Source organism: Malaclemys terrapin, chromosome 2 (assembly GCF_027887155.1).
Source record: "Malaclemys terrapin pileata isolate rMalTer1 chromosome 2, rMalTer1.hap1, whole genome shotgun sequence".
In the NCBI taxonomy this organism is placed as follows: Eukaryota; Metazoa; Chordata; order Testudines; family Emydidae; genus Malaclemys; species Malaclemys terrapin.
The window spans coordinates 202,171,164-202,184,703 of record NC_071506.1 but is presented as its reverse complement, the minus strand read 5'-3'; the positions used below and the strand labels follow the sequence as shown (position 1 = coordinate 202,184,703).

General features: G+C 43.0%; 1 protein-coding gene across 1 annotated transcript in view; it reads left to right on the top strand.

Moving 5' to 3' along the window:
• STAC (SH3 and cysteine rich domain) overlaps positions 1-13,540 on the top strand; it is a 109,046-nt gene that overhangs the window by 24,057 nt on the left and 71,449 nt on the right. Inside the window, exon 2 of the mRNA XM_054018638.1 lies at positions 3,014-3,290. Coding sequence (XP_053874613.1) covers positions 3,014-3,290 — 277 coding nt within the window. The remainder of the gene's footprint in view (positions 1-3,013; positions 3,291-13,540) is intronic.

Below are 13,540 nucleotides of genomic sequence, written 5' to 3'. Positions count from 1 at the left end.
GGAAGGGCGGAGTTAGGGCGGGGCTGGGGTGGGAAATGGGCGGGGCCAGGGCCCCGTGGAGGGTCCTCTTTTTTTATTTGTTAAATATGGTAACCCTAAAACAATACTGTATCTGAGACTGAGCAAATAATATTCAATGAATCTGTCGAACTAGTCAGAGTTTTTTGTGAGGGGGTTGTTTTGTTTTGTTTTTTTGTGCTAAAACACTTTATTGTACAGCTTATTCTTCTGCCCATGGCGGAAGAATAGTAATGTTTGAGATTTAATTAACTTCATGTGGCACTGCAGAAATGGGTAGCAAATCAATAATGAATGCCATTACAGTCACCTTATGCTGCTATAATTCTCTGTGTTTGGTTGCACTAATGAGGTCTTGTTTATTTGAGAAGCACTTCAATAGCAACCAGGAGATTATTTTTTTTAATTGCTGATCTCATGTCTGTCACTGGGGATATGAAGTAACCTCAGCTGAGACTCTATTAGTGGGGGCCAACGGTTTAAGACCCAAGAGGGGGCATATGACCCATTTTAATGGTGCTGTTGTATAGTGTTTCTCAGGCTGAGAAATTCTAAGTATTAAGCTTCAGTTGATGTAGCTGTGGAAATCGGCAGCTACTTTGTCCTTGTGCTTGGTAGTTAACTGGGCAGGGGACTGGACTCGATGACCTCTCGAGATCCCTTCCAGTCCTAGAATCTATGAATCTCTGTTTGGTAATGATTCTCCTGGAGAGTAATGGAAGTAAGTGAGTCTTTAGCAAACACTTTAGCATTTGCTTTGAACATCTCCTCAGGGCTCTTTCTGCATACCAAGCAGTGGCAGCTCCAGGGACCAGCGCTCCAAGTGCGTGCCTGGGGCGGCAAGCTGCGGGGGGGGTGGCCTGCCGGTCCCTGCGAGGGTGGCAGTCAGGCAGCCTTCGGCGGCATGCCTCCGGGAGGTCCGCCGGTCCAGCGGATTCGGTGGCAATTCGGCAACGGGTCGCCGAAGCCGCGGGACTGACTAACCTCCCGCAGGCATGCCGCCGAATCCGCGGGACCGGGGACCTCCCTCAGGTGTGCCACCGAAAGCCGCCTGCCTGCTGTGCTTGGGGCGGCAAAAAAGCTAGAGCCGCCCCTGATGCCAAGAAAGAAAATGTATCTGACAACTCACTTTAGGGATTGTCAGGATCTCTCCCAAGAAGGACTTATCTATATGGAGATTCTGACATCAAAGCACTCTCCAGAACTTTTAGTGTGCAGTTGCAGAGTGAGCGGCAGGCTAGTGTGCTGTATGTTCACACCCAAGCAGGGCCGACGAGAGCGGGGGGGGAGCCGGTACAAATTACCAGGGCCTGGCAGTCCGGAAGGGGGCCTGGGGCCCGGCTTCGCCCCCCTCCCCCTCGTCGGCCCTGTTTAGCCGGTCCGCCCTTGCTGGGGGACCCCAAAAAAAATTTTCACGGGGCCCGAACCAGCTCTCGGCAGCCCTGCACCCGGGCTTGCCATGCACAAAGCCTCCATGTAGAAGTCACTAGTGAGAAAAAGTTAACTAAATTGAAGGGTGCAAAAGAGGAGTGCTGAGAATTTTATAACACAGCAACCTGGACTGTTGTTAACCTGGAGAGCTGAGCTAAGGCAGCGTAATCTCCTTGCACGTTCATCGGACCAATGGAATTTACTGTGGAGAAAATATAGGAAAAGGGCACGAGGATCCCTTGTGCCAGTTCATATGGCTGCCTGGTGTAGAGTAGAGGCTGCCTGCCGTTCATAACAGGGGGACACACCATTTTATGAAGCCCCTGGCCACTATATCTGCTATAGGCTTCATAATAAAAAAAAAAAATAGGGAGGAGCAGAGGTGGAAAGTGGTTATAACAGAACCGCAAGGCCACTACATCAGGTCTCATGCCAGGATTACAGACCTGTACCACGCACTTTCAGGAAAGTATGTAAGCTCATTCCCTTCCATTAATTTGAATTATCACTTCCAATCGCCATTGTTTCCAGTGTAAATAGTTTCTAGTCTAAACAAATGCTCCTAGTTAGCACAGACAGACTCTATGTGGCATGGAAAATTTCATGCTACACCACATTGGCCAAGAAAATAATGCCCAGCATTGCTGTAGTTGAAATAATACTGTGTGATAGGCAAAACGGACATGCTGTATGTCAGAGATAAATGAACATGAAAGGAGATGCAGCTTAGGTTTTCCCAGCATGCTTTTCTTTCCCCTGACTGTTTTGCCCTCTTTAGACATCAGAGCCTGTCAAATCTGCCAACTTCTGTAACTCACACCACGATAGGTACCAGACCTCACCCACTGCCCTTCATAGCACTGCTAATTCTTTGCGGGGAGCATCGACGCAGTACCAGAGCCACCCTGAATTACAGGAAAATTACACAGTCATTCTGATAAAATGTATAGTGCTGTAACTCTTCATCTTCACTAATTTTTCTTTTTAAAACTATGATTTCTAGGACAAAACCCAGTAAATATTGTATCTGTTTGCACTGAATTGTAAATGAAGACGTTTAAAAAAAATACATAAACTACCTCACTGAATTCATTCCTCTTCCAGCATCCTTTAACAGCTGTTCTTGAAATAGCTTTACCTGCTACTCAAGGACTGTACATAGGTGTGTGGTACTTTAATTTCTGTCAGGCTTGAACACAAAGGAGCATATATTCTCCCCAGGATGTATGTGCATAATACTTTGTAATGACTTTGTTGTTGCACCTATTAAGAAGGCAGCAATAGAGTTGTTTGTTAGAGCCTACAGGAGTAATGAGTTTTCTCCTTGCAAGCTTTTGTCTTAACTCTCAAGTTTCTAGTTGGATTTTGGAGTGGATTATGTACCTCACTGGAGTGGAGTCATTATATTGCAGTCCCATCTCTGGGATAACCCATTCCCAACATACTGTTAATATCAGTGGGAATTTACATGTATGCACAAAGTCAACAATACATCTCACAACATGAGCCTGACTGTTGTGTGTTTTAAAAAAAAGTGACCAACTCTTCTGTTATTGAATTGCAGCTCCAGAAACTGAAAAGATCACTCTCTTTCAAGACCAAAAGCTTACGGAGTAAAAGCGCAGACAACTTTTTCCAGAGGACTAACAGTGACGTGAAATTACAAGTTGATTTGCTGTCTGAGGTGAGCACCAGCACCAGCCAGCTCCCCAGCTCAGAGAGCCAGACCTCCACACCCATCAAACTCCAACAGCAGTCAGAAAGCAACCAGGTTCATGTTTTCCAGGAGTACATCTTCAAAAAACCCACCTTCTGTGATATCTGCAACCACATGATTGTTGGTAAGAATTATTTTGTTTGTGTGTGAGAGAATATGCAGAGTGGCCTTCCCAGACCATATGTGGCCATAGAGATGTTCTTGACAGTACTAGTCCAAAGGAACTTGGACTGACAATCCACACCAACCAGCCCATTAACATGTTCATGGGCTCCTTGATCTCACACTTCAAGCTGTGTAGTTAACATAGGTTGCAGCTTGACCCAAATAATAGATATCTCCCCATGATGACACGTAAGTATCACAACTCAGAAGCTATGGAGCCAAATTTTGCCCTGTTGGGTTTTGATGAACATTGGTTCCTGTTGGCTGTATTGCTAGAAAATATGGTAAAATGTCATTCATTATAATGAATCAAATAGAACGAAAGTCCCACACTGTTTCACTGCATTCCAAAGTGTTAATTACTATTCTGATTCACCCTACAGAGATTATGTGTAAATTCGCCCAAGTGTGGAGGCTTGCCACACCAGCTTTGCAATAGTGCTCCAGAAGAGGTAGAGAGAGGGGTGCAGGCAGGATGGCGGCACAGAGGCTGCATCCTCTACATGTCATGAGGGGTGGGGGTCCATGCCAGCTATCAATAGGCCAATAGGGAGGCTGTTACTCGAGAATGTTGGCCGGCACACTCAGTGTTGCAAATGATTCACTTAATCTGGGATGATTATCCTCCCACATACAATGATGTAAAGCAGGAGCAATTCCATTGAAATCAATGGAGTTATATCACTGTAAAAGTGAGTAAGTTGAGAGGAGAACCGGGCCCATGTTATTCCTCAGGAAAAATTAGAGTGGGGCAGTGAATACTTTCATGTAGAAAAAGTGACACGCTTCCTTGGCTCAAGTATTAGACAGAAACCTGCAGCAGCGCATATTCTTCAGTATGGTGGCAGATTTCAAAATACCAGGTGTGATGTGAGAAAATGTTTGTTTTCTGAGCTGTACATTGGATCAGTGCAAACTAGTGTAACTCCATGGAGTTCTGGGGAGCTGATGAGGATGTGGCCCCTTGTCTGTTGTGAGGTTCTCTGGCTCCCTTCTCTGAAGATGCTAGTATGCTCGTTTTTTCAGTTTGTGGCGTTGGTGGTGTTCTGTCTTAGCTTTTCCAATGTTTCTAGGGCCCGGGGCCCTCCTGCAGAATTTTTAAATGGATGGTGGGCCAACAGAAGACATTGCCCTGGAATTCAGCTGTATTTAGTGATATTCCTATTGTGACGCTCTCTAAGGGTACTCAGGGTTGTGGGGCACCTCACCACTACCTGCCCTTAGCATGAAGGAGTCTTGTCTGTGCTTGCTGTGGGTCAGCTTCTTGAAACCACCAGCCTCTGGCAGCACAAGCACTGCCTTCCAGGCCTCTGTAGGTCTTGCTCTCTTTGTACAGGTAGCGATAGGTACACACAACCTCCCAAGTCCTCAGAGTATTACCTGCAGTGTCTAGCCCTTTCTCCAATGAACACTGAATTACCTAGGCCTGCTGTTTCCAAAGGAACAGCGCACACCAGTTTGTAAGATTCAACTCAGGCCATTCATTTTGCTTAACACCACAGCACCGAGATGTATTTATGGTGAAAATAAGAATAAGTTTATTATCAAAGAACAGAGATTCCAATGATGGAGAATAAGAATATTGGAAACAAATGGCTACATACAAAATAAAATCATGACATGCTTTCTAGAGACTGCAGTGAAATAACAGATTAATCTTCTCTCCAAAGAAGCTTATCTCACCCAAAGTCTACTCCAGCATTTTCAACCAAGCCTGGTTGTGACCTCATTTTCAGAAAAGAAATTTGCTGTCCATTTACTTCCTTGGTGAGGGATGCCCAGGCATCTCCTTTGTCTTCCTGCTCCCCCAAATATACTGAAACAAACCTTTGATGTGCATCTCAAGATATGGTTCTCTCCAGCAGCTGTCTTTTTCTTACTGTTAGTTTCTTTCTGAAATTCTTACAATTCTTCATTTGCATTCAGTTCAGCCTGGTGATAGGAGACCCAATTTGAATGAGACAGTAACCAATTTATGTGTAAACAGATGGCTAAACATCTTTGGACTGACAGACCCTGTTTTTCATCTTCGCTGGTGACCAGTGCCTTGATACAGACTCAACAGATTTTCAGTGTATTTGCATAACTCCTTGCACAACATCCTAGGGTGACCAGATGTCCTGATTTTATAGGGACAGTCCCGATTTTTGGGTCTTTTTATTATATTGGCTCCTATTACCCCCCACTCCCGTCCCAATTTTTCACACTTGCTGTCTGGTCACCCTACAACATCCATACATCTATTTTGTGATGATATTGGTGAGAAGTGGGACACCGGCTTTCATCTGAGACCTCACATGACATTTTTTTGGTGAACTAGAATACACATACTAGAATTAGGAGGTCCCTGTAAGCCTTCTACACCTCCTTGCAGAAGAGGTTCTGGGGTTACACCTATGCTAAAAAGGAAGCCTTTGAAATTAAAATGTATTTTAAATAAAGTTTAAATATAATGTGGGAGTTGAAGACAGTGCTGCTCGCTGATCTTGGGCACAGAGGACTCAGCCCTATCTGGGGACAAGTCATCAAGTACTATTATATATAAGGTTTATAGCCTTAAAAAATCTTGAGAGGAGGAGAATAGTTTCCTGTTTGAGATCAGAGGCCATGAGAGAGTATTAACACCATGGAATAATAGAGGCCTAGAGCAAAAGAAGTATGGCTGGCGTGGGTCTGATTGAGGACAACAGGTTATTTAAACCAAATAGGCCAATGTGGATTTGTTCTCAAGTATTAGTTTCAAAAATGTATACAGCTGAGAATATAAGCTCAGAACAACTTTGCTTCCCACTCTTCACATTTTTAACTGTCTCTCACTAATGCTGTGAATGGTGTAGATTAGTAAGACTGCAAACCAATACAATTCCAAAATATTATTGCTCTTTTGTAGGTAGGTGGGGCCAACTCCCTGCAGCAAGCACAGCTCCTGGAAGTCCAGTTCTTATACACCCTTGGCCTTTTTTCAGGTTCCTCCATGACACAGTTTAAACAGGCGAGGCCTGAAGCAGGGCGTATTACAAAACATCAGTTTGGCCCTACCTGCATCCTGAGCTGGATCTCCCCAGGGCTTCCCCTTGAAGGGCTTCCCTCCCCTCACTTTAGCCCTTTTGCTACAGAAAGAAACCTTTTATCCCTGCTGAGTTGCAGCTAATGTGACCTACTTTCTCTGGCTGCCTGGATGAGTCAGGTGAATTGCTCAGACCTCTGCTATGCAGCTGTTGGTGCATCTTCCACTTGAAGGTGCAAGGAAAAGGTGTTTCGAGTTTTATTTTACCACATGGTACTCTACAGTCTAGACACCCTGTAAAGTGACGTATGGAACTGCTTCTATTACAGCAGTCCTCTCCATCTCTTCTTCCCATAGCCATGTCTGATCTTACAGCATTGTATTATGGACTGACTGTGAAAACTGAATATTAATATTTGCTGTAGCTCAGTTACTCCAGATAAGCTGTGTAACTGTGGGCCATAGGGCTGTTGAAACAAAACAGGCACTTTTGGGGGGAATCTCATCATATTTCCTGCTTCCAAATGAAAAAGCTTGTGCCAACCCACTTCTGCCCTGGTCAGTTGTGATTCTGAATTTTCATTGTAATAACATAACACCTTTCATTCTTTCCATTCATATTTTCCATCAGCTGTGATATTTAAGGGTAATGAGTATATGGCTCAAAATTCTTTATTGATTGGAGTGAAGGGAAGGCTGAAATATGTTTTGAAAACTTGTAAAGGTCACTGAGAGAAAGAGTCCAGGAAAATCTCCGCTTAGCTTCAGATGGTTTGATTTTTTTGTCATCCGGAAGGATTCCAGGCTCATTTTAAATGGAGCGCTGATCTATGAACTGAACAGCACAGTTGGGTATGGTGCTGAATGATGAGCTCTGCACAGCATGCTCTTCTATCCTGCCAGTGTGTCAAAATCTTACTGTAGCTTAAGAGCTAACAAGAAACTTACAACGCAGACAGCAGGCTCTCTATGCTGCTCTTTTCACTGAAGGTAAAATTAAAGTGATGGAACATGAAACATCGTCATCCTACAGAAAATGTGCGTATCACATCCCTCTTTGTCATCAAGTACAATGAGCCCAATTCTGCCTTTCAGTGGGGGCTCCCTTATTGTCTCAGTTTGTTCCTTTTACAGATGTAGAGTCAGGAGATAAAGGTCAAATACATATAACTGGTTTCAATGTACAGAATAGGAAGGGTACAATGAAAAGCGACTTTAGTGCTTTTCATATAGTGCATCCCAAAATGCATTACAACCCATTCGAAAGCACTCACAAGGTAAAATTCCTGTGGAAATGAACAGGACATGGAACAATAATATGCTTTAAGCTTGGGCTTAAAGATGGGAGGCCAAGTGTTGCTCTCAGTTGTTTGGATGCAATTCCCTTGTGCTAGAGTGGCAAAAGGAGCATTTGGCACAGAGGCAGTTCTTGCCTGTCAGACCAAACCAAGGAGAGCCTTCCACACTCAGGGGAGCACTACAGGATAAAGGGAGCTCCCAACTTAGGGCAGTTTCTTGCAGTAGTACTTTGGGTATGTCTACACTGCAATAAAACACCCCCAGCTGACCCATGTCAGGTGACTTGGGCTTGCTGATCTTAGGCTTCAGAGCAATAAAGTTGCAGTGTAGATGTTTGGGTTCAGGCTGAAGCCTGCACTCTGGGACTTTCCCCCTTCATGGGCTCCCAGAGCCCAGGCTCCAGCCTGCACACAGATGTCTACACTGCCATTTTATAGCACTGTAGCCCGAGCCCAAGTCAGCTGACAGTGGCCAGTCGTGAGTGTTTAATAGGGTGACCGGATGAGAGCAACAAAATATCGGGACACCAGGGGGAGCAAAAGAAAAAAAAAAAAAAAGCCAATTGCTGCCGGCAGAGCAAAATATCGGGACAAATTGCGTCCCGACCAGAGATCTGTCGGGACACGGGACAAACACCGTAAAAGATGAACTTCAGGCCACGTTAAGAACATAAGAACGGCCATATTGGGTCAGACCAAAGGTCCATCTAGCCCAGTATCCTGTCTTCCTCAGATTTGTCACCTAAAAAGAATGGCTCAGGTTTGGGAATCTCTCTCATATCCTCAGCCAGGAAGACCGATGCAAAGAATTAATTTCGTTTCTCCGCAATGGCCTTATTGTCCTTGAGTGCTCCTTTAGCATCTGGTTCGTCCAGTGACCCCGCTGGTTATTTAGCGGGCTTCCTGCTTCTGATGTACTTTAAAAAAAAATTGGTTTTACTTTTTGAGGCTTTGGCTAGCTGTTCTTCAAATTCTTTTTTGGCCTTCCTAATTATGTTTTTACATTTCATTTGCCAGAGTTTATGCTACTTTCTATTTTCCTCACTAGGATTTAACTTCCACTTTTTAAAGGATGCCTTTTTGCCTCTCACTGCTTCTTTGACTTTGTTAGCCACCGTGGCACTTTTTTGATTCTCTTACTATGTTTTTTTTAATTTGGGGTATATATTTAAGTTGAGATTCTATTATGGTGTCTTTAAAAAGTGTCCATGCAGCTTGCAGGGATTTCACTCTAGTCACTGTACCTTTTAATTTCTGTTTAACTAACCTCCTCCTTTTTGTTTAGTTCCCATTTCTGAAATTAAATGCTAGAGTGTTGGGCTGCTGTGGTGTTTTCCCTGCCACAGGGATGTTAAATTTAATTATATTATAGTCACTATTACCAAGGACCTGTTCTACACCCAACTTCAGATGCTTCTTCCCGTTTTTTGTTTTCTTTTCTAAGATTTCACTTGTTTTAGGCAGAATGTGATAACTCAGTTCAATATGAGGTGAAGGAAAAAGTCTGTCAGCATTTAATATCTACACACCAGCAAAGACAGGAACTGTAAATGTAATGCCACGTCAGAAAAAAGAATCTTAAAAAAGATAGGGTGATCAAAACTACGTGTTCTCTCTTTTCTCCCAGTCTATGGTGTGTCATCACTCATCACTATAGTACTTTGCGCTTAGCAGAAAACATTGTGTCAGTACTTCACACTTAGAAGAAAACATTGTGTATTTAAAAAACCCTGCTCCATCTGTGGCCCTCTTCTAAACATTTTACTCATTTACGGTTCATTTCCTGTAGTGACTCAGATGGCAAAAAAATCTTATTTTCCACACATTCCACGCAGACTGCATGTAGTTAATACATCCTGTCTAAGGCAAATATAAGTGGCAAATCAACAAATTAACCCAACTTGGTTTTTAAAATATCTGACATGAAAATAAATCTGTTTAGAAATGTATTTTCAGTGTTCCCAGTCAGTAAATAGCCATTCATTTAAAACAACCTTATAACAGTTAGTTATTTTCTTTAATTGAAAACACAGCAGTTGACTTTCACTACTCATCTTAACTCTGACCCATGACATCCACCCACCTTATGGTGATATCTATATTACAACTGCTATAAATCCATAAATAACTAACTTTCATTAAATCATTGAATATAAATTAAAGCAATAATACCTTCTGGATAAATGTCAGTTCACCCTAGCCTTCATAAAGCCAGTGTGAGGATTTAATGGGTATTCTGGGATCAGCAGCCCATGTAATAGATAGTGAATTCAGAACTTGCAAAAATGGGAAGTGGACAAGGCAAATGATCTCTGTCTGTCTAGATGCTGATCATCTGTGACATATCCATTCACGGATGGTCCTGTGACTGCAACAATCCTAATCTTATGTAGATTTTACCACTCTGATATTCACCTTTGTCACCCGAGAGAGAGATTACTGCAATATGCTCTCCTTGCAGAGTTATCGTAACTTTCTCCAATCTGGAAAAAACACACTTTATTTTATTTTTCCGGTGGAAAAGTTTTAAAAAAACAAGATGAAAACTGAAGGGGGCTGGAAGAGGAGAGAGAAAAAAATCACAAAGTTTTAATAAAGTGCAATACAAAATTCATGCATTAGTAATCCTATTTATCCCTCCAATGATAAAACAGCGCACACTGACAAGCCAAACTCAGATGCAGTGTAAGCAGGTATAACTCAATTGCACTGAAGTTAATGGAAGTGTGGCCATTTACACCAAAGCTGAATGTGGCCTCCGTTGCCACGTCTTTGATATGAAGCCTTGAGTTGAAATGACGTGGGCTTGTTTTTTTAGTAGGGTGGGGGATTTTTGCTACATATAGTATCTGTTCAGTTGTTTAGGGGTTTTTTTCTGTTTAAGTAATTGATCTAAAGGATCTATCACTGATGAGAAACTCCTAAGCTATAAGCACTATCTGTAGTACCTTTGACTGCTTTTTCTGAAACTGAAGTACTTTGTAACCAAAAGTGTGCACATGGGAAAATCCATCACTGGACTCATGTGCACTAGGGTTCGTGCCTCAGAATTAGGATAAAGTACTGAGTATCTCTGCTGAATTTAAGCTTCCTAATTGAAGGCCCCATGTGGCAAACTGTTTACGTGCCTGAGTAGTCTTTATTGACACGATCATCCCCTAAAGCCAATGGCCAAGATTGTTCCCTTTTGAGGAGGATGGAACCTGCAGGAGTGGATTCTAGTGGAGAAGATCTTTGTGGGGAAAGTTTACAGGAACAGCACTGAAACCTGGCAGGTCCACGAGAATCCGAATGAGACCAGGCCATCCACAGAGAGGCTCTGTGCCATCACGTGAGGTTTGGGCCCAGCCAGAAGTCTCATCTGGCTCCTTTCCAGAGCCACTTCCTGGCTGTGATAGTTCCTAAGACTCCTGTGAGACTCAGTGCAATGAATAATACCGCTTGTGACTGTATTAACTTTTTCACTAGATCTTTCGGGATCAGAGGAAAAATCATGTGCGTTGCCCTCCTTCTGTGCTCACTCCCAGTCTCTCCTCAGCCATGTTTACACTAGCATTTATATCAGCAAAACTTTTGTTGCTCAGGGGTGTGGAAAAAACACTCCCCCTGAGTGACATAAGTTTTGCCAGCATAAGTGCTTGCGTGCACAGCGCTATGTCATTGGAAGAGCATCCCAATGTAGCTACCACCGCTCATTGAGCTGGTTTTATTACTTCGATGGGAGCTGTGCTGCTGTAAGCCTGTAAGTGTAGACATGGCCTTCTTCCCAGTTTCCACACTATCCCCTGGCACAGACCCTGTTTTAGGGGGAGTGGGAGGAATATTGCCACAGACATTGATAACCCCGTTTCTATACAGAATGGCGGAGATCTACATGTGATGGTTCTGCTCTGTGTGGGTATAGGGGGCATGATAGGCCCAATGGATCTACTTGTGTGAGTAAGGGCTTAGAGGATTGAGCCATATTCTTCTGCTCAAAGGGAATCCTATATATTATTATTGCAAGAGGACAGAGTAATTCCCTTATCCCTTTAGGTGTATTTTCAAAAGCACCTGAGAGAATTAGGTGCTCACTCAGACTGACTCTGATGGGAGTTTGGCACTTTTTTCCTTGAGGCACTCTTAAAAATCCCAGCCTAATGTTTACTTTAGTTTCATCTAGTCTCTTCTGTGAAGAGTTAGTGGGAAACAGACATTAAGCATTCGTAAAAGGCAGCAGCAGAACTTGGTATAAAACCTTAACTTACAAATACCTGTTAGCTTAAAATTAATATTGTAACAGGCTTTGATTTTTTTGTTAAAATTGGCTATCGATAAGTACTAACCCCTACCACTGATAATGTAACACAGTTAAATGTAGCACTAGTTATACTGCAGTAGTCCATAGGCAATCAGCTGCACCTTTTGTAATATAGCCCTGAAAGAACAGTAATTGATTCCAGCCCTGTAGCTACCTCTCCTGTTGGTTGTAAGAGTGCCCAGTGATATCCAGCCATAAGTCTGTAAAGAAACAGAGGAATGTTCAGCACCTCTGTGTGAAATTGATATTTCTCTTTGGTAGTAGGGATCTAAGCATACTTTAAAGTGAATATTGAAAAGCAAATATTGGGTCTGTTTATCCTTTGGGAGGACTTGCTCCTCTGAGATGAGGTTAGAATTTTATCTTTAAATTGCCAAGAAAAGAGCTTGGAAGCCCACTTCAAATTCTAATTTGTCCTTGCAAGGCATCAAGCATAGTTCACATTTGTTACTTTATTATTTTTAACTGACTGTAAATTTTGGAAAATTAATGTGTTTAATCTCCAGTTGGTCACTTTCAGGCAGCTGGGTAAAGTTTGTTGCCTAGCAGACAGGAAGGTGGGCAAAACTTTCAAAAGTACGTTGTCAAGGCACTTCGAACCCAGACTACTTGTGAAAACACCACTACCGCTGAAACAATTCTCACTATGTGTTTTTGACGGCCCCATGATTGCTCAGTAGCGACACTGCTGCATCGACCAATACAACAGAAGACTGTGGGGAGAACCTAGACTTCAAATGCACCACTGGACCGAGTTGGGGGGGGAAACCATTTTCAAAAAGTATTTTCCTGAGGCTAATGCTGCTGTCAAGCGTGACTCTCTTCTAACTGACCTTTTTAGGAAGCACTTTATTTTTCTACCTCTAGACCTGTCTTTGTAGGCCATCTAAATATTGCAATTATATAGATGACTGCGGTTACTGCTTGCTTGGTAAGTGTGATGAAGAGACAAGTCAATGGGAGTTTCACCTTAAGGACTGCAGGAACCATAAAGTAAGTCAATTAATGGAGCTGCTTTTTCAAGAAAGTAAAATGTTGCATATAGCAAGGATGGCAAAAGCGCCCCACACAGGAAGCTACAGCGTAGCTTGTGGCTAGCGTTATCGTTAAGACAGCAGCATGGCTTAGAGATGTGATGATCCTAGTAGCCAACATGCAGCACTGCATGATGTGACCCATTGCTACTCTTGGCCATACTTTCATATTACAAATGGAAGTGGATGCCAGCAGCTCCATTTTGTGACCATTGTGTTTCTGGATCCTACGTTGGATGAAGTTGAGGTGCCCCAGTATAAACAAACGATGAAGTCTTTGCCTTCTTTGACACAAGTCTATTTTATATGTGTGGGTGCAGAGGACATTATACACCTGCTGACACCCCAGCCTGACACTCACGAGGACACACCAGATAGTTGATGCTTACGACTAGATTATAAATCTTTTTTCCTGCTAACAGCGACTCTGATTACAGCTTGTCTATGGCTGGGAGATTCCCTTGTTATCTGCATGAGGTAACTTGGAAACAAAATATTTGGTCACTACCTGAAGAGCATACTCTAGGGGTACGTCTACATTGCAATTAAAAACCCATGGCTGGCCTGTGC